Source organism: Macrobrachium nipponense, chromosome 23 (genome assembly GCF_015104395.2).
Source record: "Macrobrachium nipponense isolate FS-2020 chromosome 23, ASM1510439v2, whole genome shotgun sequence".
Classification (NCBI taxonomy): domain Eukaryota; kingdom Metazoa; phylum Arthropoda; class Malacostraca; order Decapoda; family Palaemonidae; genus Macrobrachium; species Macrobrachium nipponense.
Window position 1 is genome coordinate 16928811 of NC_061090.1, and position 24000 is coordinate 16952810.

Sequence of the window (24000 nt, forward strand, 5' to 3'; positions counted from 1 at the left end):
TTTCGACCATTCGGTAGAGTCAAAGTTGACCGAAGGTTGAAAATTTGTCACTTATCATTTTTTATATGAAAATATTTCAAAATTGATAAAAGCTACAACCATGGGTTGTTTTTAGTTGTATTGTGCATGAAATTGCGCACATTTCCTATATAAAAACTTTATGTAACGGCTAATTTTAAAATGGTGCAAACATTACCACAATCGCATGTATGATTTTTTTTCGGAAGAGTTACCGCACGGACGTAAGGAAATTTTTTTTTCATAAATTCACCATAATCGAAATATTGTGCTAGAGACTTTCAATTAGTTGCAAAATTAAGGTAAATGATTGAATATTACTAAAATATAAGATTTTAGCTTACAATTGCGTTTTTTGACCATTTCGGTAGAGTCAAAGTTGACCCGAAGGTTGAAATTTTGGCACTTATCGTTATTATATAAAGATATCTCAAAACTGATAAAAGCTACAATCATGAGTATTTTTTTTGTTGTATTCTACATAAAAATGCGCACATTTTCATATATAATACTCCATGTAAGGGCTAATTTAAAATGGTACAAAAATTATGTCAAAGTGACGAAATAATTTCCGAGATGTGTCACAGATACTTTTTAGTGCGGCAAGAAAGAAATTCGCGCTTGCGTGCCTGCGTAACGATTGTAAACAAAAACAACACCTCGATCCGTGAACTCCCAGCATCCCCCAAGGCGCGCGTGATTCAAAAGTTTTCGGCTAATAGGTTCCTATAAGTATTTTTCCGCGAATTTAAAAAAAAACAAAAAAAAAAACTTTTTGAGTCAACGTATGGTAGTCCATTCGGCATACGGGAGACATTTTGACTCGACGTTTAATACGTCCATTCGGCGTTTAAGGGTTAATATACAAACTGACACTACAAGATTAGAAATAATGGCGATTTTCACTCTACAGAAAGGAGGAGCCGCCTGAGGGCAGTAAACAAGTGATTCTTCCAGAAAAACAGTACATTTTGAAAAAACACGGGAGCATATACAATTTAATATCATGAATTTTTACACAAATTTTCCTCAAAAAAATTATTATTAATGAAAGACGAAAGAAAATATAATATATATTATTATATTCGAGCAAGAGAAAGAGGGAGAGAGAATATCGAACCAGAGAGAGAGAGAGAGAGAGAGAGAAATAATAACTATATACATGTGGGACTAATTTATTAGTTGTTCATTTATTTTAAGGTCCTTCATAAACATCTTGCAAATATATGGGTCCAAATGGTACATTCCCAGACTAAAATTTAGGTTGTTTTTATTAGTGATTTGTATAATTGCTGATTCCAGTAAATTTCTTGAAACATAATCATTAGATCTAGCAATTACCGAGGTATCACCCCAATTAATACAATGAGATTTTTCACTCAGATGGATAAACAGTGCATTTGAAGTCTGGGTCTGTTCTAACTGAATTACATGTTGCTGCTTAATACGTACACATAAATTTTTTACTTGACTGACCAACGTAAAACGATGGGCAATCCTTACAAGGAATTTTGTAATGATGTTGTTATTTGTTACGGGACTATTCTTAATTAGCATATCTTTAATGGTATTGTTATAAGAGAGCACTACATTAACATTAAAAACGATTTAAATATTGATTTTATGTTTCAATCCACGGAATAAGGTAAGCTAAGTACATTTTTAGGCTTTATTTTTTCATTAATAGCAAAACACTATAAAAACTTTTTTGTGAGCTTTTTTGATAACATAAATCAATTAAATGAGGTGGGTAGCAGAGATCGTTTCCTATCTTTTTTATGTATTCTATTTCTTGGTCCAGAAATTTTAATATTAAGATGGTGGCCAGAATAAAAATATACATATGTTAAATTATTTGTGGGTTTTCTATAAATACTGAATTTGCATTGGAAAGGATTCTCTATGTATTAATACATCTAGGAAAGGGATGGACATTGTTCATTTTCAATTTCAACAGTGAACTTTTTATGGATGGCACTAAATTATTCAATTTAGACAGTAAAATCATTTACATCGATACCACCAGGTAAGACTACTAAGATATCATCGACATATCGGTACCATTTTAAGGGGATAAGTGTGATATTCGGGAGGTGATGTCTCTCAAAAAAAATTCCATATGTAAGTTTGAAAGGAGAGGGATAAGGGTTACCCATGGGCCATACCAAATATTTGTTGGTAATATTCTCCATTGAAAATAAATCTGCAATCACAAATACATACTTAATTAAGGAAATTATGTGACTAACGGATATAGGCATTCATGCAGTACAAGTTCATTACTTAAATATCTAGCACAGAGCCAATAGGGCTTTTGTAAACAAAAACATACATTAAAACTGACAAAAGTATCGCTAGGGTTTAGCACAATGTTATTTGAATTTTTCCACAAGATCAAGAGAATTCCGGATGTATGAATTAGATACAGTTCCTAGTAGCGGGGATAACAGTTTAGTAAGATATTTAGATAGTTTATAAGCAACTGATCCTACAGTACTGTAGCGGACTTTCAAACGGTTGTTTGTGCTGTTTAAGTATTTATTACTCTAAAGATTTGGGTGTCTGTAAATGCTCTTTACCCTTAAACGAGCATTAATATGGTTACTGTCTATTTGCTAGTGGTTGCTTCCAGGCTGTTTATATTTAACGTTTAGTCTTTAGTAGCAAGGTCTGACTGACAGACCATAAGTGAATTCTTGTTTTAAATTTGGATAACTGTTTACATATAGTCTGGGTGACTTTGTGAGTGTATTATTTACTGTATTAGTCACTATTAAGTTTTATTTTGTTGTATCTATTTTATTCTTTACATTTAAATATTTTGTCTTTATTTTCGTTATACCATAAGCAGTTCGTATTTTGTCATTACTCTGTGCAGTTTTATTTGTCATTTATTTTGTGTTTTTTTCTTCTTTGTAGACTTCACCGAATAAAGAAAAGTGGTAGAAGTGGTTTTCCTTGACTTGTGGAATCTCATAGTTGTCCAAATTAGTGAAGTAAACCCAAATCGACTTCTGCCCATGGAGGACTTTGTAGCAGCGGACTACGAAAAATTAAAAAAAAAACTCGGATATACTTGAAGTCTCAAATTACCCGAGGGATAAATGGGCTAAAGGAACTCCTTGAAAAGGGCTGTACCGACAATGTTGAAATAAATCGCAGAATATCCATGATGGAGGGACGAATAATAATTTTCAGGAAATTTTGAATCAGATGGAAAAAATTCTATCCAGCAATGATTTAATATATAACAAAGAAGGTAATATGACCAAGTGGGCTCGTGATCTAGAGACCCAGTCAGAGGAGTTGGACTCAAGAGCTGTCATATTGTCTTCTCTACGCTCGGAGTTTTTAGGCAAACGCACGCCAACTGACTCTACAAAGGACGAAGAAATGTTGAAGCTTATCGAGAAGCTTTCGACTAAGTTGGATGATATTTCGAATAGCAGAGTAAATCACGACGACCTGCTTATCTTGAATTCCAGGGTCTTCATGCACCCGTGTTGGGTGATGGAGCACCCCGCCGAAACTTTCAGTCCATGGTAGGGCTCGAATGGACCAATACTTTGAGTCAGCTGGTGTGACTGATGGTAAAGAAAAGCTCATGATCTTGTTAAATGGCAACGCATTACCAAAAGTAGTTCAAGATAGTATTGTGGATTGCAGTTCTGTTGATGGTGAAAATGGAGCTTGGAGGCGCCTTGAAGAGAAGGTACCAACATCTGCCATCATACGAGATGTACTACTTGGTTTAGAAGCCTTGAAACCAATGAAGTCTACAGCAGCAAGGAGATGAGACAGGTTTTGGATGGGGACTGACTGATTTTGCTCAGCGAATGAGAACTTGGTCAAGAAAGGGAATTGGATTCATTCATGACAATTGAAATTGCCAGCAGAAAGATCGATTCTGGAATTTATTACGAATATATGCGGCAATCAAAATGTCATAATCAGACATTAGCAGAGTTGATTACATATCTACGGAGAGAAACAGAAGCTAGAGAGTGTCAAGAATATCCCCATTCCCTGAGTGATAATACTAACAAGTCAGCTGTAAACTATTTTAGAGACAAAAGCTCAGAATGTGATGAATCCTTGGCTACATTGGTTGATGATGGGAGGGCTGCCCCTTTTGTATAGATAAAACTCATTTGATCATTAAATGTCCTATCTTTATATCAAAAACCAAGGAAGAAAGACGAAGGATGATTGTGAGCAGTAAGAGATGTTTCTTTTGTCTTAGAGCCAACCACAACGCAATCAATTGTTCACGCCCGGATAAGAAATGCTGTGTAGATTGCCAACTTTATCATCATCGATTTGAAGCCTGCCCACCATACTGAAATAAAGTACAGCCAAGGACTTTTTCTGGGTTGGAAAGTTCACGGGCGGGAGGTACTTCTGCTTTGAACGCGAATCTCACTCAGTTGGGAAGTGCTTCTGAGTGCAACATTGGTCATGCACGGGAGGTTGCTTCAGTTGCAGATGCAACATTCAACACAGTAGGGACCCTGAACTCAAGCCAGGAAGGAAAATTCATCGACGCTACTCCCCTACAACTTAAGTAGAACTGCAAGATGTTTTGAGAAAAAATGGCATCGCGTGGTTGCATTTATTGATACAGGTGCTGATACAACATTGCTTAAGTTATCCACAGCCAAGCATTTTGGCTTGCAAAGTGAACCATTCAAGTTTTGATATGGAGTAGCTGGAGGAGGTATTAATGAGGAAAGCAGTGCCAAGTTTTCTATCCAAATTAGACCAGTGAATGGAATTAAGTCATACAATGTAATTGCAATTGGAATTGAGAAACCAGCCCATAACAGTCCTGCAGTGGAGGGATATTTTTGATGAGTATCCTCCATCTGAACGCTGCCAAGGGAACGTTACCCACACAGATGAAGCAGAAATTGGATATCATCATTGGTTTATGACTATTATTTCCTTACAATGCCAGTTGAGAGCGTAAAAGACTCTGTCTCTCCTGAATCGTCTCCAGTTGCCATCAGAAGTATCTTGGGATGGGACCATTTTTGGATGGGAAATATTCCAAAACCCAAACCACATGCTGCATCCAGGGTCCAGTTTTTGAGTCATTTGGAGGATTTGCAGAAATTATATACATCTGATGTTGTTGGTGTCAAACCAACAACATTGTGTGTTTGCTCAGATAGGGAAATAGCAGAGTCTCAGATCATAAAACATTGTCGAAATAAGCTTTTGCATTAATGCGGATGGTCGCATGACTGTGGAAATGCCTTGGAAGCCCGGTTTCCCTGAACCATTGGAGTGTAACAAGCCTCAAGCAGGAATAAGACTTATGAGCCAAGTAAAAAGATTAATTAAGAATGGAACCTTTGATGAATATAGCGAAGAAATCCAGAAATTAATTGACAGTTGCTTTGTCAGAGGAATTATATCCAGAGGAATCCAGAGATGGGGATGGTACTTACAACATCATGCTGTATATCAGCTACATAAATCAACAAAGGTTCATCGTATGGAATTCTGCTGCCAAGTTCAATGGCTTGTGTTTGAATGATGGATTTTACAAAGGGCCAGATTTCTTGAACTCTCTTCTGTATTGCCTTCTTAACTGGAGAATGAAAAGCATAGGAATTGCAGGCGATGTTCAAAAAATGTTTAATCAAATACTTATGGCTGAAAAGGATCAGAGATATCGGTTTTGTATGGCGTTTTGATTTATCTTCTCCAATTCGTCACTGGCATGGCTGCGCCTTCCTTTTGGGGATAAACCAGCACCAGACATAGCTATGATGGCTGTACGCACTTTGGCAGATACATTCAAAGGAGGAGGAACCTATTGGAGCACAGTTAATTAACTGTCGCATGTACATGGATGATGTGATTGAATCATTTGATAAGAGTGAATTAGCTATTGCAACCATGGATCAGGTGGATCGGATATTAGGAAGGGGCTCCTTCAGAATAAAAGAATGTCATTCTAATGACCCCTCTGTTGACCGATGACCAGAGGACAGGCAAACATGAGTACGGATAGTGTGGCTATTCAGCTAGACAAATTCAGTGAGGAGTTTTCAAAACTAACAAAGCGGAAGGTTGCTAGTTTGGTATCAAAGTTGTGGGATCCTACAGGTATGTTATCTCCTGTAACAATTAGATACAAGATTTGTCTTCAGGATTTATGGGCTAGTGGAGTTGGTTGGGATGATGAATTGAGTGAAGAACAAATCAAAATGTGGAAGGGATATGTTCATGAAATGAATCAACTAATTGGATTTAGACTAGATCGGATGATAAAGCCAGAAGATTCTCTAGGAGACCCTCAACTTCATGGATTTAGTGATGCCAGTGAATCTGCCCTAGGTTCTGTGATCTGGCTGAAATGGAATACTTCTCATGGAGTAGAACTGAAATTCGTCATCGCAAAGTCTTTAGTGGCTCCGTTGAAACAGCGTTCTATTCCACGTCTTGAGCTTAACTGCTTACTGCCACCGTTTGCTATTACAACAAAACCCAGAAAACTATCAAAGTCATCTAGAACCTAAAGAAATACAAGAAGCAGAACTGGCTTTATTTTATGCAAGCCAGAAGTCTTTAAATAATCAAGATGAAGTTAATCATAAACAGATTAAAAAGCTTGACCCAAAGTTGGATGAAAAAGGCATTTTAAGAATTGGAGGCAGACTACATAAGCTACATTTACCGTACGAGCAGAGGCATCCAGTTTTATTGGTGAGGAATTCTTACCTGGCTGAAGCATTCGCTCAGATGATTCATCGATTTACAGGTCATCAAGGATATAGAGTCGCAATTGCTTTAGCTTTTAAGCGTGGAGTTTACATTATTGGAGGACCAAGATTATTTAAGGACATCGCTTTCAAGTGTTGTTTCTGCAGAACCAGACGTCGCCTATTGTTGGGCCAACAGATGGGGGAACTGCCAAGTTTCAGAGGTGAGCCCAATAACCCCCCTTTAGCAGAGTTGCATTAGATTTCTTTGGCCCGATCAAAATAAAGTATAATGATCATAACTTGCACCGTCACTCGTGTCATATCTCTTGAACTGGTCGACTCATTGTCTTCAGATGCTTTCTCTGTGCTTGGAGAAGATTTACTTGCAATCATGGAATCCATCCAGTTTTGGCAGTAAGTGACAGAGACGCAATTTCATAGGGGCTCAAGAGAAATTGCAAAAGTGGATAAATTCTTGGAACGAGAGCCTAATAAAGGACAAGTTTGCAATTGCTGGGACAAAATTTGAGTGGAAATTCAACACACCTCACGCTTCTCATATGAATGGTGTTGTTGAATCTTTGATCAGAAGCTGTAGAAGAGGTTTAGATGCAGTAACAGATTATCACCACAAGAAATTCAGTGCTTTGGAATGGCAAACAATACTGTCAGAGGTGACGTACCTTGTTAATTCACGACCACTTTTCCCAAACGGACCAGATCCTCTTGAGTCCCCAACTATAACCGGCAATGACTTACTGTTTCCTCACGGGCAACCTTCTGTTCTACAACCATATACCGGTAACGAAGTGAACTTGAGAAGCATGGTAGTGGTAGCTCAACAGAGAATTCAGATATTTTGGGAGACTTGGATTCGTAATATGCCTCCTCAGCTAGTACAAAGATCGAAATGGTTTCATCCCAAACAGAATCTTCAAGTTGGTGATTTGGTTCTTCTTCTGGAACCAGGCCTAAAGGGAGGTGTCGCTCCTAGGGGACTGTGGAGGCGCGGTCTTGTTGAGAGGATTCATCCCTAAAAAAGATGGGCTTGTTCGAAGAGTTACTGTTTCGAAACAGTGGAGAATGGAAACGGTGGTTCACTGGAGAGACCCATTCATAAACTTTGCTTAATTGCTACGGTACAAGAGCTTCAACATGGATTCCAAGCTAAGGCAGATAAAGATGCTCGAAATTAAATTGGCAGAATTTCATTTATATTGTAAAACAAACCGATTTGGTCTCTCTCTATATTGTATGTGTTTCCGAAAGTCCTTTAAATTATTGTGGTTCATACATTCTCCACTACGCGGGAGTGTAGCGGGGGGGGGGGGACTTTCAAACGGTTGTTTGTGCTGTTTAAGTATTTATTACTCTAAAGATTTGGGTGTCTGTAAATGCTGTTTACCCTTAAACGAGCATTAATAAGTAATTTTGTCGAAAAATTATTTTTTCCTATATACCAAACCTAGGTTGTCTAACAAAAGGATATCCGCGGGAACGCGCCGCCGCGCTACCGCATACAAAGAGTTTCACTCGAATCGCTGTACCTGGGTCTGGGGTACTGCGCGGGGTGAGCCCGGGCCAGCTTGGTAGGTCATTGTGATATTCCATTCTTGAGCCGTTAGAATACTTAGTCTTAACAGACACCACTCTTCAAAATGGGGGCCATAACTCAATGAGGGGTGGATGAGGAGGCCATTAATCTGTTAGACAACCTAGGTTTGTATATAGGAAAAAATAATTTTTCGACAAAATTACTTTTGTTCCGACTAAGTACAAACCGTCGGTTGTCTAACAAAAGGAGACTCGAACTGAGGATGGGAAGGTGAGTGACCTGAATGTACCCTTTGAAGAGCCGCCAATAACTTCACATGACCTGATGTTAACCCAGACCCCCTACTCCTCATGACACTTTACACGGTAAGGATTCAATAGGGGAGAACCCAAGGGGCTCCGGCTGTTGTCCTAACCTATGGTACTAATACTCCACTCAGAGAGCTGTTCCTGAAGGATTCTTAGCCATCATTCTACTCTCCAGGTAAGTCAGTAGTGGCCAAGTCGTGTCATGGACAGTACAGTCATACGTAGGATATTACCAGGAAAAACTCACTCATACCCCTTACATTCGGCCAGACTTAGGCGGGAATTGCTGGGAGTGTGTGTGTGTATTTCCAAATTGAGGTACGCAGTGCGGGTGACCAACGCCTAGAGGATCTCTTGGGCTGCGACAATGGGGCCCAGAGAGAACACTTCTAGAGATTTGAAACGTAACTTCTCGTAGTAGAAGGAGGTGAAGGTGGTTTGACTCTTCCAGGCCTGCCTGCCTCCAATACCTGACCCACTGAGAGGTTCTTCCTGAAGAGCATAGAGGAGCCTATGCCCCTAACTTCGTGAGCCCTCACCTTTGGCATTGGTACTTCCTTCCTTGTTTTCGTAGGCCCTTCCTTATAACCTGTCTGATCCAGTAAGGAGATGGTATTCTTAGCCACCTCTTTCGGATGCTTGCCCGTGGCCACGAACAGCCGTTTGATAGCCGGTCTGAACTGTCTCGTCCTCTTGAGGTAGGCTTTCATGGCTCTGACCGGGCATAGAATCAGTTCCTCTTTGTCAAAGCCGGTAAAATCCCAAGGAAGGAATGGTAAAAGAGGAAAACATCTCCTCTGGCTTGTATGGGTCTTGAGTCTTGGCTACAAAGCCAGGGACAAACGAGAACCCCATCATCTCCCTCAACGCCTGGTGTGTGACTTCGTAGGACAGCGCGTGTAGTTCGCTGACCCTCTTCGAAGATGCCAGGGCTAAGAGGAAAAGGGGTCTTCAAGGTGAGGTTCTTCAAGGAAGCTGAATGTAAGGCTCATAGGGTAGGACCTCTCAAGGATTCCAGGACTAAGGCTACATCCCAGTGGGGAGTCCGTAGCTCTCTCGGGGGAGGCAGGTCTTCCTAAAGTGCTTGAAGAGCAACAAAATTTCTGGAGATGCAGCGAGGTCCATGCCTTTTCAACGCGAATACTTGATTTAAAGCCGCTCTATAACCCTCCACTGCCGATATGGATAGTCGTTTATCTTCCTGAGGTGGTGGAAAAAACTCGCTAGTTGAGGGATGGTGGCCTCGTCTGGGGCAATGCCTTTATCTTGACACCAATCTTGAAACCGTCGCCACTTTCCCTGGTACAATCTGCTGAGGAAGGATCACAGGATTGGCCATGGCCTCAGCTAACTGCCTGGAAAAACCTCTATCGCGGAGGATTTTGATGACAGTCTGAACCCGTGTAAGCGGAGGGCCGACGATTTGGGTGTAGGCATCCGTTGTTGGGTTGGGCGAGGAGATCTATTCTGTCTGGTAGGCTTACCGGGTCCTCTAACTGAAGATCCAGCACTTCTGGGAACCAGGGGGCTTCCGGCCACCAAGGAGCTACTAAGGTTACTCGCAGGTTCTGCGAGTAGCGAATCTTCTGAAGGATCTTCTGGAGGAGGGGGAAACGGCGGAAAGGCGTAAGCGTCCAGGTTCTTCCAATCTTGCAGGAGGGCATCCTCCCCCGCTGCCTGCGGGTCTGGGAGTGGGGAGAAGAACACTGGCAGTTTTCTGTTCCATGCGGTGGCAAAGAGGTCTATCGACGGAGAGGCCCCACCTCTTTATCAGGCCATCTGCTACTTCTTGATGGAGGGACCACTCTGTGTTGATTATCTGTCCCCTCCTGCTCAGATGGTCCGCCCAAACATTTTTCTTGCCTGGAATATATCTTGCCTTGAGGGTGATGTCCATTTCCTCTGCTAACTCCGGATGATGTACTGCCAGGCGACAGAGATCCAGTGAGACTGTGCCCCCCTGTTTGTTTAGATATGCCACCACCGTGGAGTTGTCTGACATTAGGCCCACCGTTTTCCGTGGAGTTAGAGACAGGAAGTGCTGAAGGGAGAGGAAGACTGCCTTCAATTCCAAGACATTGATTGTGATCTTGCTTTCTTTCTCTTCTTCCGACCACAGGCCGCTCACTTCTTCCTCCGTCAGGTGCCCCCCCACCCTTCTTTTGATGCATCCGTGAAGAGAAGAATCTCTGGGGTTCTCGGACTGAGAGAGATGCCCCTTGGAGGTGGGAAGGCACCATCCACCACTCCAGGGACTTCCTTACTTCTTGGAGAGAAGAATTTTGCTGTTGGGGTCCCCTTCCTGAGGAGACCATTGTTTCTTGAACAGCCACTGAAGCGGCTCATACGCCTTCTGCGTGAGGCACTAGTCTCTCTATTGAGGCCATGTGTCCTAAGATGGACTGGCAGAGTTTGCCGTGGGAGGGCTGGGCCCCAAAGCTCTCCGCACTTGAGATACTAGGCCGGAGACCCTGTTCTCCGAGGGGAAGGCCTTCATGAGGGACTGAATCTAGTGTCATTCCACGAGGCACACCATGCCTTTGCCTGGGAGTGAAATACCGACTTGTCGACATTCACCACCCCTCCCAGTTCCTGAACGAATGACAAAACTAGCTGAAGTGCTCCGCACACTGCGCAGCCGTCTCGGCTAAGATGAGCCAATCGTCCAGGTAGCGGAGGAGACGGATGCCTCTTGCGTGTGCCCAAACTGACACTATCTTGAAGACCTGGTGAACACCTGTGGGGCTGTGGCGAGGCCGAAGCACAGGCAGGTGAACTGCAGAGTCTTTCCCTTGCTGACAATCCTGAGGAATTTTCTGGAGGAGGGGTGAACAGGGACTTGGAAGTAGGCATCTTGAAGATCTATTGAGGCCATGAAGTCTCCCTCCTGACACAAGCTCGAACGGAGTCTGCCGTTTCCATCCGAAACTTTGTCAGAGAAGGAACTTGTTGAGGGGTGAAAGGTCTATGACCGCCTCCAACCCCCTGTTGCCTTTTCTACCAGGAAGAGTCTGGAGTAGAACCCTGGACCTGGATCCTGAACCTCTTCCAACGCCCCTTTCTGAAGTAGCTTGGATATTTCCTCCTCCAGGGCCCGTCCGCGGTCCGAGTCCGGTCGATAGGAAGGGACTTGGATGGGGGGTGGGTAGGGGATAGAGTGGGTGTAGACTGGAAGGGAAGACGGTAGCCTGACTTGATAACCTGCAGGGTCCAATCTTCCGCTCCTGCTTGCTGCACACTTGCCAATTGGCAGCCAAGCAACCCCCTACCTTCCGCGTGACGGGCAGGATCTGGCCTAGAATTTCTTGCGGGGACCTCCCTCTCTTCTGTTGCCCTTCTGCTTCCGCTCCTTTGATGGAAAGGGACGAGTCTTCTCCCTATGGAACTTGTCCTTCGACACAGAGTAAGGTTTCTTCTCCTCTCGCCTACGCACGGGAAAAGCCAGTCTCTGCGCTTCTCTTACCTGTTGGCTAATCTGTGGTGCTGGCCGTGGTCTATGGCCCGGGGTTGGGTTGCGGAATTGGAGAGAGCCCTAGATTGGAAAGATCGCTCCTTCTTCTCCGCTGCCTTGCGAACTTCTTCCGCAGGAATAAGTTCTTTCTGGAACAGCGGGTTTTCCGTAAGTCCGGGAGGAGGTCTCTCACCACTGGCGATTTGGCCTCCTTGAAGGCATTCTCTCTCCTTTTCACCTCCATATTAGCCCACAGGACCGCTAACGTTGTCTGCTTGGTGCGAGAGTGTCTTGATCCCACACTGCATGAACGAAGACAAGTTCTGCTGCTGCTGAGGCTGGAGCTCGGGTAAGAACTGCGGAAGTGCTGCCAGTAGACGTTCATCCACGAATTCGTAGCGAGGGCCAGAGCTAGAGCGCGAATGAGTCCTCGGTTTCTGAGGGAGAGAGCAAGAGGTGCTTTTTCTGAAGGGCGTCCAGACTGACATCTAAGAGATCTGCAAGGTCCCTGGAATATGCAGACTCCCTTAGTTTGTGTCACCTGTTGGCCTATAATACCTGCTGGCCCCTGAGCATGGGAATGGAAAGCCACCTCTGTTTCTCAGATACCCTAGTTGGTGAAGTCGTGGCTTCTCGGGACGCTCTAGCCATGGCTAGCCTAACCTGGTTGCTCCAGGGGAGGCTGACCGAGGGGGCTGTGAATTCTTCAGGTTGAGCACCTTATGCACCTCTGACTGAAACTCCTGGTTCAGTTCCTCAGTTTCTGTTAGGCAATTGGCGCTTCTAATCAACGACAGAATCTGGTTGAATGATAAGGGCTCGGGCTCCGCAGGTGAGCTAGTCTGACTGCCGTCCGAATCGGGGTCAGAATCGGGCTCCGAATCAGAGTCAGAACTGTCACCCAAATCTGGAAACAGTTCCTCTGACTTCTTTTCCAAAAGGAACTTCTTCCATGGCTTCTTCCATCCTACGGGCAGACTCCTCTAGACTGGTGTTCTTCTTCTCCACTTGCTGGGAAACCTCCTTTTGGAGCTTAAGTAGTCCTCCACCGCCTGTTTGACCAGGTTCGCAATGTCCAGTGCGGGAGTGAGGACCTGGGCCCCCACTGTACCTAGGCTAACTGATGGAGGTGGTGCGGAGGTACTAGGCTCATGCCTAGGCCTAGCTTTTTCGGGCATCAACGCTGGCCCTGGTCTCTCAGAGCGACCTAGGCCTTGCGGCATCGAAAGGTCTCCATTGATGCTCCTCCTCCGAGCGTTGTGGCTGGCTGGCTTCTTGCCTCGGGTTGCCGCAACTTCTGGAGGGGAGGGGCCTCGGCTCCTGCGAGTTGGGTCCCACGGTTCCGGGCTCCTTAGCACTGTCCTCAGGATGGGAGGGTGATGCATCAGGTCCGTCACCGTATCCCTCCTGGTTCTGGACTGATTGTGCCCGAGAGGAACAGGGGGGTTAGCCTTGGCACCCGCTGTGTCTCGGTACTGCTATGGTCATACCTAGATAGTTCGCCTTTAGGCTAGGCGGGAACAATAAGCTCTCGGTTGAAGACCCCTTCTTGTTACGCTTCGAGGCAGGAACATGGATCCCAGCCCTAAGGTAGCTTCTTTCCTCTTACCTGCTTTCCTAGCCCCGACCGACGAAGGTTTCTTTAGCCTAAGTTTCTTGGGAAGGACACTAGGCTCACTAACTAGGTCCCCCGTTAATAAGGAGGAAGGATTACTAGGCCTAGTGTTCTCCAATTGGGCACTATCCCCCTCACACACGGCCTTAGGCCCCACAGTAGTCGGCCTAGGCCTAGGGCTTATCGGCATCAACATTAGCGTCACTGAAAAACACTCTTCATGCGCCTCATAATAGAGCCTCCACTGATCATTATTCCACTGCGCACAGGTTGAACACGATGCATCAGGGGAACATTCAAAAACCCCTACAAGCAATACACCAAAGATGAGGATCGAGGTTGGCGAAGGCAAAGATGTACCGCAACGCATGCCATCGGAAACACACACACAAATCCTCCGAAAAACCCACCATAGATCCGCCTTCCATACTTACAGGAAGTTAGGATGCTAGGTAATACTAAAGGATAAATAAAAGGATAGGAATAGGGCACTGGGGAAGCACTCAAGCACAGGATGTCAAAGATATATCACGATAAAGAAAGACTACAGTCGGCGGTCATGCGTTGTTTATCTCAGTCCGGGTGGGTCAATGGCGGAAGGAGTAGGTGTTGACACGACGGCTACCCCGCGAAAAGAAAAGAATGGTATCACAATGACCTACCCAAGCTGGCCCGGGCTCACCCCGCGCAGTTACCCCAGACCCAGGTTACAGCGATTCGAGTTTGAACTCTTTGTATGCGGTAGCGGCGGCGCGTTCCCGCGGATATCCTTTTGTTAGACAACCGACGGTTTGTACTTAGTCGGAACAATGGTTACTGTCTATTTGCTAGTGGTTGCTTCCAGGCTGTTTATATTTTAACGTTTAGTCTTTAGTAGCAAGGTCTGACTGACAGACCATAAGTGAATACGCTCTTGTTTTAAATTTGGATAACTGTTTACATATAGTCTGGTGGACTTTGTGAGTGATATTAATATTTACTGTATTAGTCACTATTAAGTTTTATTTTGTTGTATCTATTTTACTCTTTACATTTAAATATTTTGTCTTTATTTTCGTTATACCATAAGCAGTTCGTATTTTGTCATTACTTTGTGCAGTTTGTATAGACTTCACCGAATAAAGAAAAGTGGTAGAAGTGGTTTTCTTTGACTTGTGGAATCTCATCGTTGTCCAAATTAAGTACTAATAATTGGGCGCATAGGTTTGTTTTCCTTATGAGTTTTGACTAGGCCATATAAATAAGGTAATGAGGGACACTTTACAGTTAACTTACACAAAAGTTCTTTTTTATCTTTAAGAATTTGTTTGATAAAGCTTTGCACCTCATAATCAGTGTTGTCGTCTGCTGCTCGTAACTGTGTTTGCAGAGTGAGTGCTTAGGAACCAGGAACAGCAACATGTTTCAAGTGCAATGTGGAGTGAATTAAGACCGAAATGTGTATAATAACAATCAAATAAGCACTGTGGAGTTTCAGTTCTGATGGCAGTAAGAATAAAAACCACCGATTATAAGGTAAAAATGAATTCAGTTCAAACCATGACCCCGGGAATAACAAGTTTCATACTTTCACTAATATAGGCAACAAAATGTTGTTTTATTGTGCTGATTACAACTGCAATCTTGAGTAAGATCAATAAACGTTACATATATACGCTAACATTGTTCAAATGAGTGCTGGGAAGGCTGGGAAAGATGGTGGATTGTCTGTGGTTAGAACGGCCAGTAACGCGACTGCTGCCATATTGGATTTTAAAACTGCCTTGAAAACATATTTTACGAAGATCTCACATGCTTATTTTAGTTCGTATGGCGCTTTCATATATCACATTATGTTGATGAAACTTCAATCTTTTGAATGGTATGCTTAGAGATGTAATTGTATTCTTGTTTCACCAATTAAATATCGAGTGAATAAGGCTGATCCACGCGATGACGATGGATCCACTGCAGTGTTTCCCCAATCTCATTTTGTTGACGAAACTTCAATCTTTTGAATGGTATGGTTAAATATTGAATTGTATTGTTTCACCAATTAAATATCGAGTGAAAAAGTGGCTCATTTGTCCGTACAAGTGCCCACACAGCGGTGTTTTACCCTAGTAGCTTAGTGATAGCTAGGCATTTCAGAGAGAAAATGACCTGACCAAACTTACCTTTCCCTAACCTTGGACCCCGTGCCAAAACTGGCCAGGGATGGACTTTGCCCTCCATAGTAAGCCTTGACCCCTCAACCTGGACTCTTAGGTGCCCCTTTCTAACCTAGGTACATCGGAATCAAGTCTCTAATCAAAAATTGCAGTCGACTTCATTGGTTAACCATAGTATTGGGTAAGGCTGCCCTTATATATAGTAGGTAGCTGCCATTTTTCTATAGCCAGTCGTACCTTATAAATGTAATAAAGACACTGAATGTAATTACACTCACGTTATTCGTCGGTCGCGACAAGTTACACTTCGAAGTGCTTGAAAACTGTGAGATCGGCCCAGCAACTTGCTAATTTTATTTTTGTATACAGATTACAGAATAGTAGTAGTAGTATTAGCATGACCATTCTATGAAACGGCTCTCTTCCTCTTTCATGTTTCCTTTTAAAACTTTTGACTGGGCTCGTTTATTTTCTTTGTGGTTACATATGCTTTTAATAAATTCCGCCATGATTCAGCTTTTGCAAGAATCTGAATCTGTTTCCATAAATTTTATATGGTCAACGCAAGGAAATTTTTTTCTATATTTACAGTTATCATTTCCAACATAGAATTTTAGCCAAGTCTAGTTCTATTAATCAGGATTATTTTTGCGGTGTTATCATACAAAGTATTTTCTCTTTATTTAATAACTTTTTGGTCTTTTTAGCAAGAGTTTCTCTTCTTTCCTCTTCACTATTTCATTTTTCTCCTTCTTTTTCCAGTCATGCAAGAACATCTACAAGCATCCTGCACTAATTGAGCCAAGTTTTCCTTGTTCATATTACTTCAGTTTGACATTCTACCTTTCATTTCCCTATTTGCTTTATTTCCTTCTACATTCCATCACATGTACTTGATTACTAAAAGTAGCTGCCTCTATGGGGCCACCCATATTTCACAAACACACCCTAGAGAAACTTGTTGGAATTGATTCTGGCACAAAAATGTCTCCCTCTATTATCATAGTTCTTCCTTCCCTGTGGTGTTCAGTCTACTCCTCTTTTTACCATTTCATTCCCCATTCCTTCTCTGTCTCTCCTTTCCCTTTGTCTCTCTTTTGTTTTCTATTGCATTTTTATGATTTATTTCCCAGAAAACTTTCCAAAGTGCATAAATACCCATCCCTAGATGTTTACAGGCTACTCCAGGAGCAAGGGGCCACGCTGGCATAAGGCCAGCTTAACCAAGAACTGCAATAGTAATATCAACAACCCTTGACAAATCACTGAAGTGTCATCTGTTTAAACATGAAATATGTCAGTGACTTAGTGAGATTGCAGACTTTTCCACTTCGGGAGATTGTCACACTTTTCTGCTTAGGGAGAATGTCACATTTTTTGCTTAAGTTTGTTTATTTCATAGAAAAATATACATCATAAAAGTATAAAATCATGATCTTCAGTAACAAGGGGTAAGAAAATTAAACACATTACTCTTGCCTGGCACTTTCAAAGTTGTTGCATTATAAAGTACATTGTTAGCGCACAAGAAAGTTTGACAGTGGGTAATTCAATTACTACTAGTATTTATTTTTTTTTTGTAATATTTCACTTCTGCTTATGATATATTTTATATCTAAAAGAATGAATGTCCTGTCTGATTTGATTTACCATTATTTTTATCGCCACTAATAGCTTGACTTTACAAAAAAATTTCTGCTATGCTTAAATAGCTTTTGCTTTCTTGTTTTCTCTTGTGAATTACAGTTGTATCATTATTTTATGGGTGTTTTCATTACTAGTTTTGTCCATGTTCTTTTTTGTTGTACTGTTACATTTCAAACATTAAAGCTTCCCCATAAGTACACATATTTCTTTTAAATATTTATCTGTTAAGATGGGGAGGGTATATCATGTAAGCCATCAAATACAACCAATGGCAAGAATACATGAAACAATGTTAAACTTGATATTAAAGGAATAAAGCCACAAAATATTAAACCATTAGGTCAATCCAATACAGAGTAATACTAAAGATTGCAATCTAATAGTTTCAAGCTTTTAACTGCTAAAATGTCAGGTAACAAGAAGCCACCCATGTTAACCAGTAAACGTTCTTATATAATCACAATGATTTTTATCATTACTACATGTAATAACCAATTCCATGTCAATGATAAAAATAACCACTCGGCTGAAAAAATTGCCCATTAAATAGAAAACTTAATACAGCTTCGAAATAACACACATCATTGCTAGTAACAAAATAACCTCCGGAAGCACCAAAAGTCAACAAGTATTTCTAAATCAATCATACATCCTTCTATGCTTAAAGCTCCATATGAAATAGAAACTTTCTCTTGCTCCTTTTTACTCAATTCTGACAATGCATTAGCTGTGTATCTAGTACAGGATGACCATTTCAATACAATGGAGTACACATCACTGGGCGACAGTATTAATGGACTTTTACAAGCAGCAGAAAATGTGATTTGATAATTTTTGGGCTCCATGTTGACTCTAAGTTTTCTTACTGTGTCACCAGAGGAACCTTTTATCACTAAATGTACCTTTGCTTGATCTAACCGGTAAATGCCTCCATCAAAAATCTTCCCTTTAATACAACCCACATGAATCTCCTTAGTGATTTTCACACTACTCACAATTTCAGTTGAGCCACGTTCACTACAAATCCATTTGCTTGAAGAGCCATCATCACTTCCACTTCCACTGGTGTCTTCATTATAACTCCTGCCTTCTTCTATAGCCATGGCATATACTTCTGAACTGTCATAGTCATCATCGTCTTCATCACTCCCGCATTCCCTGTTATTACGAGTAATTTTACTGGGTTCTTCATAAACCCAGTCTCCTATACTGAGAGTGATTTCATGATATTGATCTAGGCTGTAGAAGATCCTTTTCTCTCGCTCAGGACTGCAGACAGCTAGCAGCAAGATATCTCCAGAAAGTTTAATAATGTTCTTCAAGATCGCATTTCCCTCTTCTGTCGTGAGAATTCTTGATGGCAACACATGCTGCTCAAAATCCTTAAGAGGTAGCGTTAGAAACCTAATGTAAGGCAACAGTGCTGCAATCTTCTGACGAAGGCCTTTCTGGCTTCTAGTGATTCTTGGAGGATTTTTGATCTGTGATGCTCCCCTGAAAGAAATTATATAATTAGGCAGAAGGTCATGGTATTTTGATGTTGTTTACAAACAGTTAAAATAGTTCTTCAGAATCCTAAATCAGGAAATAAGTTCACAGGTGCCAATAAACGAATCTCCGTTTCCATTAAAAGAACAATTGGCTGCACCCTTTTTTTCTACTACAGTACATAATACATGGATCTTATGCAAATTGAGTTGCATGAAGTAAGACACATGAACTTTTCATTGGAACCTAACTAATTTCATACACAATTTTTTCAGACATGCGACATTTGAGAAATCCTCAAGAAACCCTGCCGAAATGTTTATGCATAGTTTTTTAAATAATCTATAACTTCTCATGTGAAAAACCTGTATGTTTGTTTGTTTGTTTGTTTGTATGGTGCTTTTACGTTGCATGGAACCAGTGGTTATTCAGCAACGGGACCAACGGCTTTACATGACTTCCGAACCACGTAGAGAGTGAACTTCTATCACGAGAAATACACATCTTTCACTCCTCAATGGAATGGCCGAGAATCGAACCTGAGACCACCGAGGTGGAACGCTAATGCCATACCAACCACGCCGCTCAGGCGATGTATTATTTTTATTTTTGTACATGCATAAATATGATACAGTTTGTGTACTGTTACAAGATGTGATACGCATTCACAAAGTTAATAACTTTTCAAAGATGATACCCTTGCAGAAAGTGTCTTTTTAATTTTTGAAGTAATTTATAAATTTTCCAGCTTTTAAGCATAAAATGAGAATGGAAAATTTGTATTACAATCCACTATTTTTAATGTGCACTGTATTTCTCTCTCTGTGTGTCTCTCTCTCTCTCGTTTGTAGTTAGCACTCACATATTTTAACTCAGTCTCATTCATATTTTTATAACTTATTATTTCTCTGTATGTCTTTACCTGTACAGTACATAATTTTAAATTGATTGAAATTTAACGGTACCCTCTACGAATATTATGGACGTTTTCTTTATATTTTATTGAATTGTACCCTCATTATGACTTACTTATGAAGTTTAACTTGTGCTGCAAAGTAAACATCTTTTACTCTGTGAGTGTAAAAGAATGGCATCCAATGAATTAGGGGTAACATTAGTATACATATGCATCTAGTATGTGGTAGTATAGCAAATACAGTACCCATTATGATATTGTGCGTACTCTATTTTTACATCAACCGCTTATTTTATTTTAAGGTAATGTATTAAGCTAACTTGCGATGGAATTACAGTAACTTTAATTTCATTTAAAAGTTAGCTAAATACTTTGGGAGCATGATTAAGAGTCGTATTTAGAAATTAGCATTTATCAGCATTTTTAGTGACAGTAACAAACTTACTTGATGAGTTCTTGAACCTAACCTAGCATAAGTTTGAGGTATTACTGTACAGTAATTAACTTAAATTTCATCTTTCTCCCATTCTTAAAATTTATGTACTACCCCTTTCTTACACAACTGTGCAAATAATTTTATTTCATACCATCCATGATATAAATTCAGAGCCCTCTAAAGTTTATCCATGATATAAATTCAGAACCCTCTACAGTTTAGTATGACTCACAACCAAAACATTCTTTACCTGAAAAGAGCGGATTATCACAAATCATGTGCTTTCAGGAATGTCTTATTTTTATTCACCGTACAGGATCAAATAATAATATGCTAAGGAAACACACTAAGTAACATAACTGGTTCAATATTAATAATATCTGAACACAGAGAACAGATTATGTCCTCAATTACATTATCAAGGGATTCACTGTGTAAATTACCATTGCAAGAGTCCTTTGTAAACAAAAACTTCATCCACAGACAGCTTCTGTTGTAGAAGGTCCTTCATGCACTGCAATGAGAGTTGGCCCAGGCACGGAGAAGTCAGAAGCTCAACTGAGAAGTTTCCTGCAAACTTCAATGAAAAAGAAAATAAATAAAAAATCTAATTGACAACAATTTTTAATTAGTGTTCATAAAATTAACCTGAACCTGAAGATAATGTATAGTGCATATAATCTAAATTGACTGTAGAAAATTACTGAAAGTCATGCAATGCACATCTATATGTGAACATATGATTGAGAAATCTGTGTTCTCAAAGTATGTACAACAGAACTACCAACTTCATTTGTCTGTGATCATCATGAATCTAAAATATTTCCTTTGTTTGGAAATCCCAAATAACAACCTAATTTATTGAAAAACATCACTCAATATAGCAATTTTAGGTTTAAATCACCAAACATATACCAATAAAACACAAAATAGATTTTGACTAAAAATACTTTTTTCAATGAACTTACTTTCCTACATTTTTCTTTCAGTGATGAATCCTCAAACAGGAAGGACATTTCGTACATCATGGATAAATTGTCCATAGTTATACTACTCTGAAGTTTCTGTAAAAAAATTGGAATAAGGGCACTTTTGTATAAGATGATACTGATAGGGTGATCACTCTCTTCATCATTCTGTCATGGAAAAATAACACACACAAACACATACACTTATATAAAGTAAATCACTTGACAAACTCACATCTGAACACAAGCGACAAAGGTGACACATCTGGTATTTGTTGGCAAGATGATACAACTCAATGGTTGTATCAACATCACCTATGGGGTGCTTGCATTTGTAGATATACTCAATAAGATAGGCAAATACCTCGGGCGAATCTTCGGGCAATATAAGATCTCCTTTCTCTGCCATAGGCCCGTACAGCATCACTTCAAATACAGGCGAGCTCATGGCCAGTATGAGTCGATGCACCTTCCAATATGATAACGAAAAAGGTTACTAGCAAATAAGCAACAACAAAATCTATTGAGGATATTTCGCTTTGAGAGTGATGCACACTTATGAAAACCAGTGACAAGATATTAACATAAATAAGTTGTATGTTCATGTATCAGTAAAATGATTTACGTGTCACTGACAGTGATGTAAACACATGATCAACAGCACAGAAAGAAAATATGTTTCAGTGTAACAGCAAAATAAGCAGTCTGAAACCAGGGAAGATATTAATGTCCTTTAAAGTGGGATGACAAATACATAGTAAATATAAGTAAGACTAAGGCAAAGTTTTTCCACATACATTTTGCCCTCATTTCAAATGTCAGCTATGGTATTTATATTTTTTATATGAAGAAGTTATAATATATATTACATACACACTATATGTTTGTGTGTGTGTGTGTAAAATCAATATCCATACCTTCAGCGATTGCTTATAGCCCGGAAAGATGATGGTGAGATCAGTACATTTACAGAGATCATAAATGGCTGATAATCTCTGCATTGGGTTAACCAAATCGTCTTGCCAAAAAGCCATTCTCATTTTGGGTATCAGGCATTTGTTTCCCTGTTTAAAATACAAAAATGAATGAGCTGAATTCCTCAATGTTGTTACTGCTGTTATTCTTTTCTTTTACTTTCTTTCCGTTAACATTACTACTAATAATATAAGTACTACTAATAATACGTATTAATGACATGTTTTGGAAATTTTCCAAGATTACTTTCTTTTCAAGTAATTTTGTTCTTTTTCTTGTGGTGGCACACCTTTTGTAAGTTGAAAACATCATCAAGTATATCAAGCTCTGAAATAAACCACTAATTTTGGAGATTGGGTAATTATGAGATGCCGTTCAAGCCTACACAACCTTTACTCTTTCAATAACGAATGCTCTATCGTCTGTATGAAACCTATGACTAATTTTGATGCAAAAGGCAATGAACTAAGCAACTGGATGCCCCTTCTTTTCCAAGACTTAAACAAACAATTAAAAGGTGTAGAAGTGCCAACAGTGCTGCACTGTATGCATTAATAACGCATACTTTTAGTATCCCTCTGGCCCCTAGGTGCACACACTTTTCAACCTTTCACTTTACCTAAATTCCCGCTCCTTTCAAACTTGCTTCCCAACCTCGGTTTACCTGGTACTTCATAGTGCAGCTGTGGGGGTTTTCTCCAAACTTCATTTTTGAATCCTTGTACATCATCTTATTTATCTTTACCATGCTGTCCAACCAATCAGCTTACTCCTTTTCACTGCCTTATGCATTAACTTGCCAAAATCACCTCCGTGCTTGGCTTGACAGCCTAAATGTCATAAAATCAAAAGAAGCAAAAGGGAAAGAAGAAGAAAAGTTGGCTCTGATCACGGAGAACGTGACAGAATATTTTCCCTCCTAAATGGAAAATAAATGATGCCAGCTAAGGGCAGCAGTAGGTGGAGAATTTCCAATTGCTTTTCGTATCCGCTTCCTTTTAAATAACACAAGTGTCAGCTTCGAAACTGGTAGCATTCTTGAGCCAATGACTTCTTTTCTTTTATTATTTTTGTTTTTTGTAAGCTTTCTTAATTGGGTTTAGACTAACAATTAAAACACAATCTCAATCTAGTGTTTATGTACGCAAGACATTTCTGAAGTCCAGAAAACCACATAAAAGAGAAAATAACATCTCACTAAAATGTAATCCCTGCAAGGTATTGTATAGGCTACCCAAGAGCAAGAGTCCCTTAATCTAAAACTAACAATAATTTACCCTTATTTGCATATAAAACTGTACCAGATGCTTAACCCTTCAGTGCCACGGTACATTGTGAATTGTATTTATCAAGATAAATGGCAATCTATGAAACACACTTCTGGTTATCCACTTACAGTGGTACCTTGACATACGAAATTAATCCGTTCCGAGGCGGCCTTCGTAACCTGAGCTTTTCGTATCTTGAACCGCATTTTACATGTAAATTGCCTAATTCGTTCTATTTCTAGGCTTACAACACATGTTCTAGAGTTACGACGCCGATCCGACAGAAGAAATATGACTCCAAAAAGGGCAAAATACTGTACATACTTGAGTAATATTCAACTGCATGTAATGTTCAACCCCATTTTCGCTGCATATATTAGGACTTTAGCATACGTCCCTTAGCAATAAGCCTAGCCTATGTTAGCAGTTGCTACTGTAGCCTAGTCTATGATTCTGACATCTAAACCTAAGAAGCTAAAAGCTTAGAAT

At 40.5% G+C, this 24000-nt stretch overlaps 1 protein-coding gene across 12 annotated transcripts in view; it reads right to left on the minus strand.

Moving 5' to 3' along the window:
• LOC135199060 (BTB/POZ domain-containing protein 3-like) overlaps nucleotides 1-24000 on the minus strand; it is a 98809-nt gene that overhangs the window by 30555 nt on the left and 44254 nt on the right. For 11 of the 12 annotated variants that reach the window (XM_064227024.1, XM_064227018.1, XM_064227030.1 and 8 more), the window contains exons 2-6: nucleotides 22186-22332; nucleotides 21504-21737; nucleotides 21269-21364; nucleotides 20744-20877; nucleotides 16092-18954 (exon numbers count right to left, since the gene is read on the minus strand). In XM_064227024.1, the coding sequence (XP_064083094.1) occupies nucleotides 18048-18954; nucleotides 20744-20877; nucleotides 21269-21364; nucleotides 21504-21737; nucleotides 22186-22308 (1494 nt within the window). In that variant the 5' untranslated portion in view covers nucleotides 22309-22332 and the 3' untranslated portion in view covers nucleotides 16092-18047. The remainder of the gene's footprint in view (nucleotides 1-16091; nucleotides 18955-20743; nucleotides 20878-21268; nucleotides 21365-21503; nucleotides 21738-22185; nucleotides 22333-24000) is intronic. The other variant, XM_064227042.1, reaches the window with a different exon arrangement.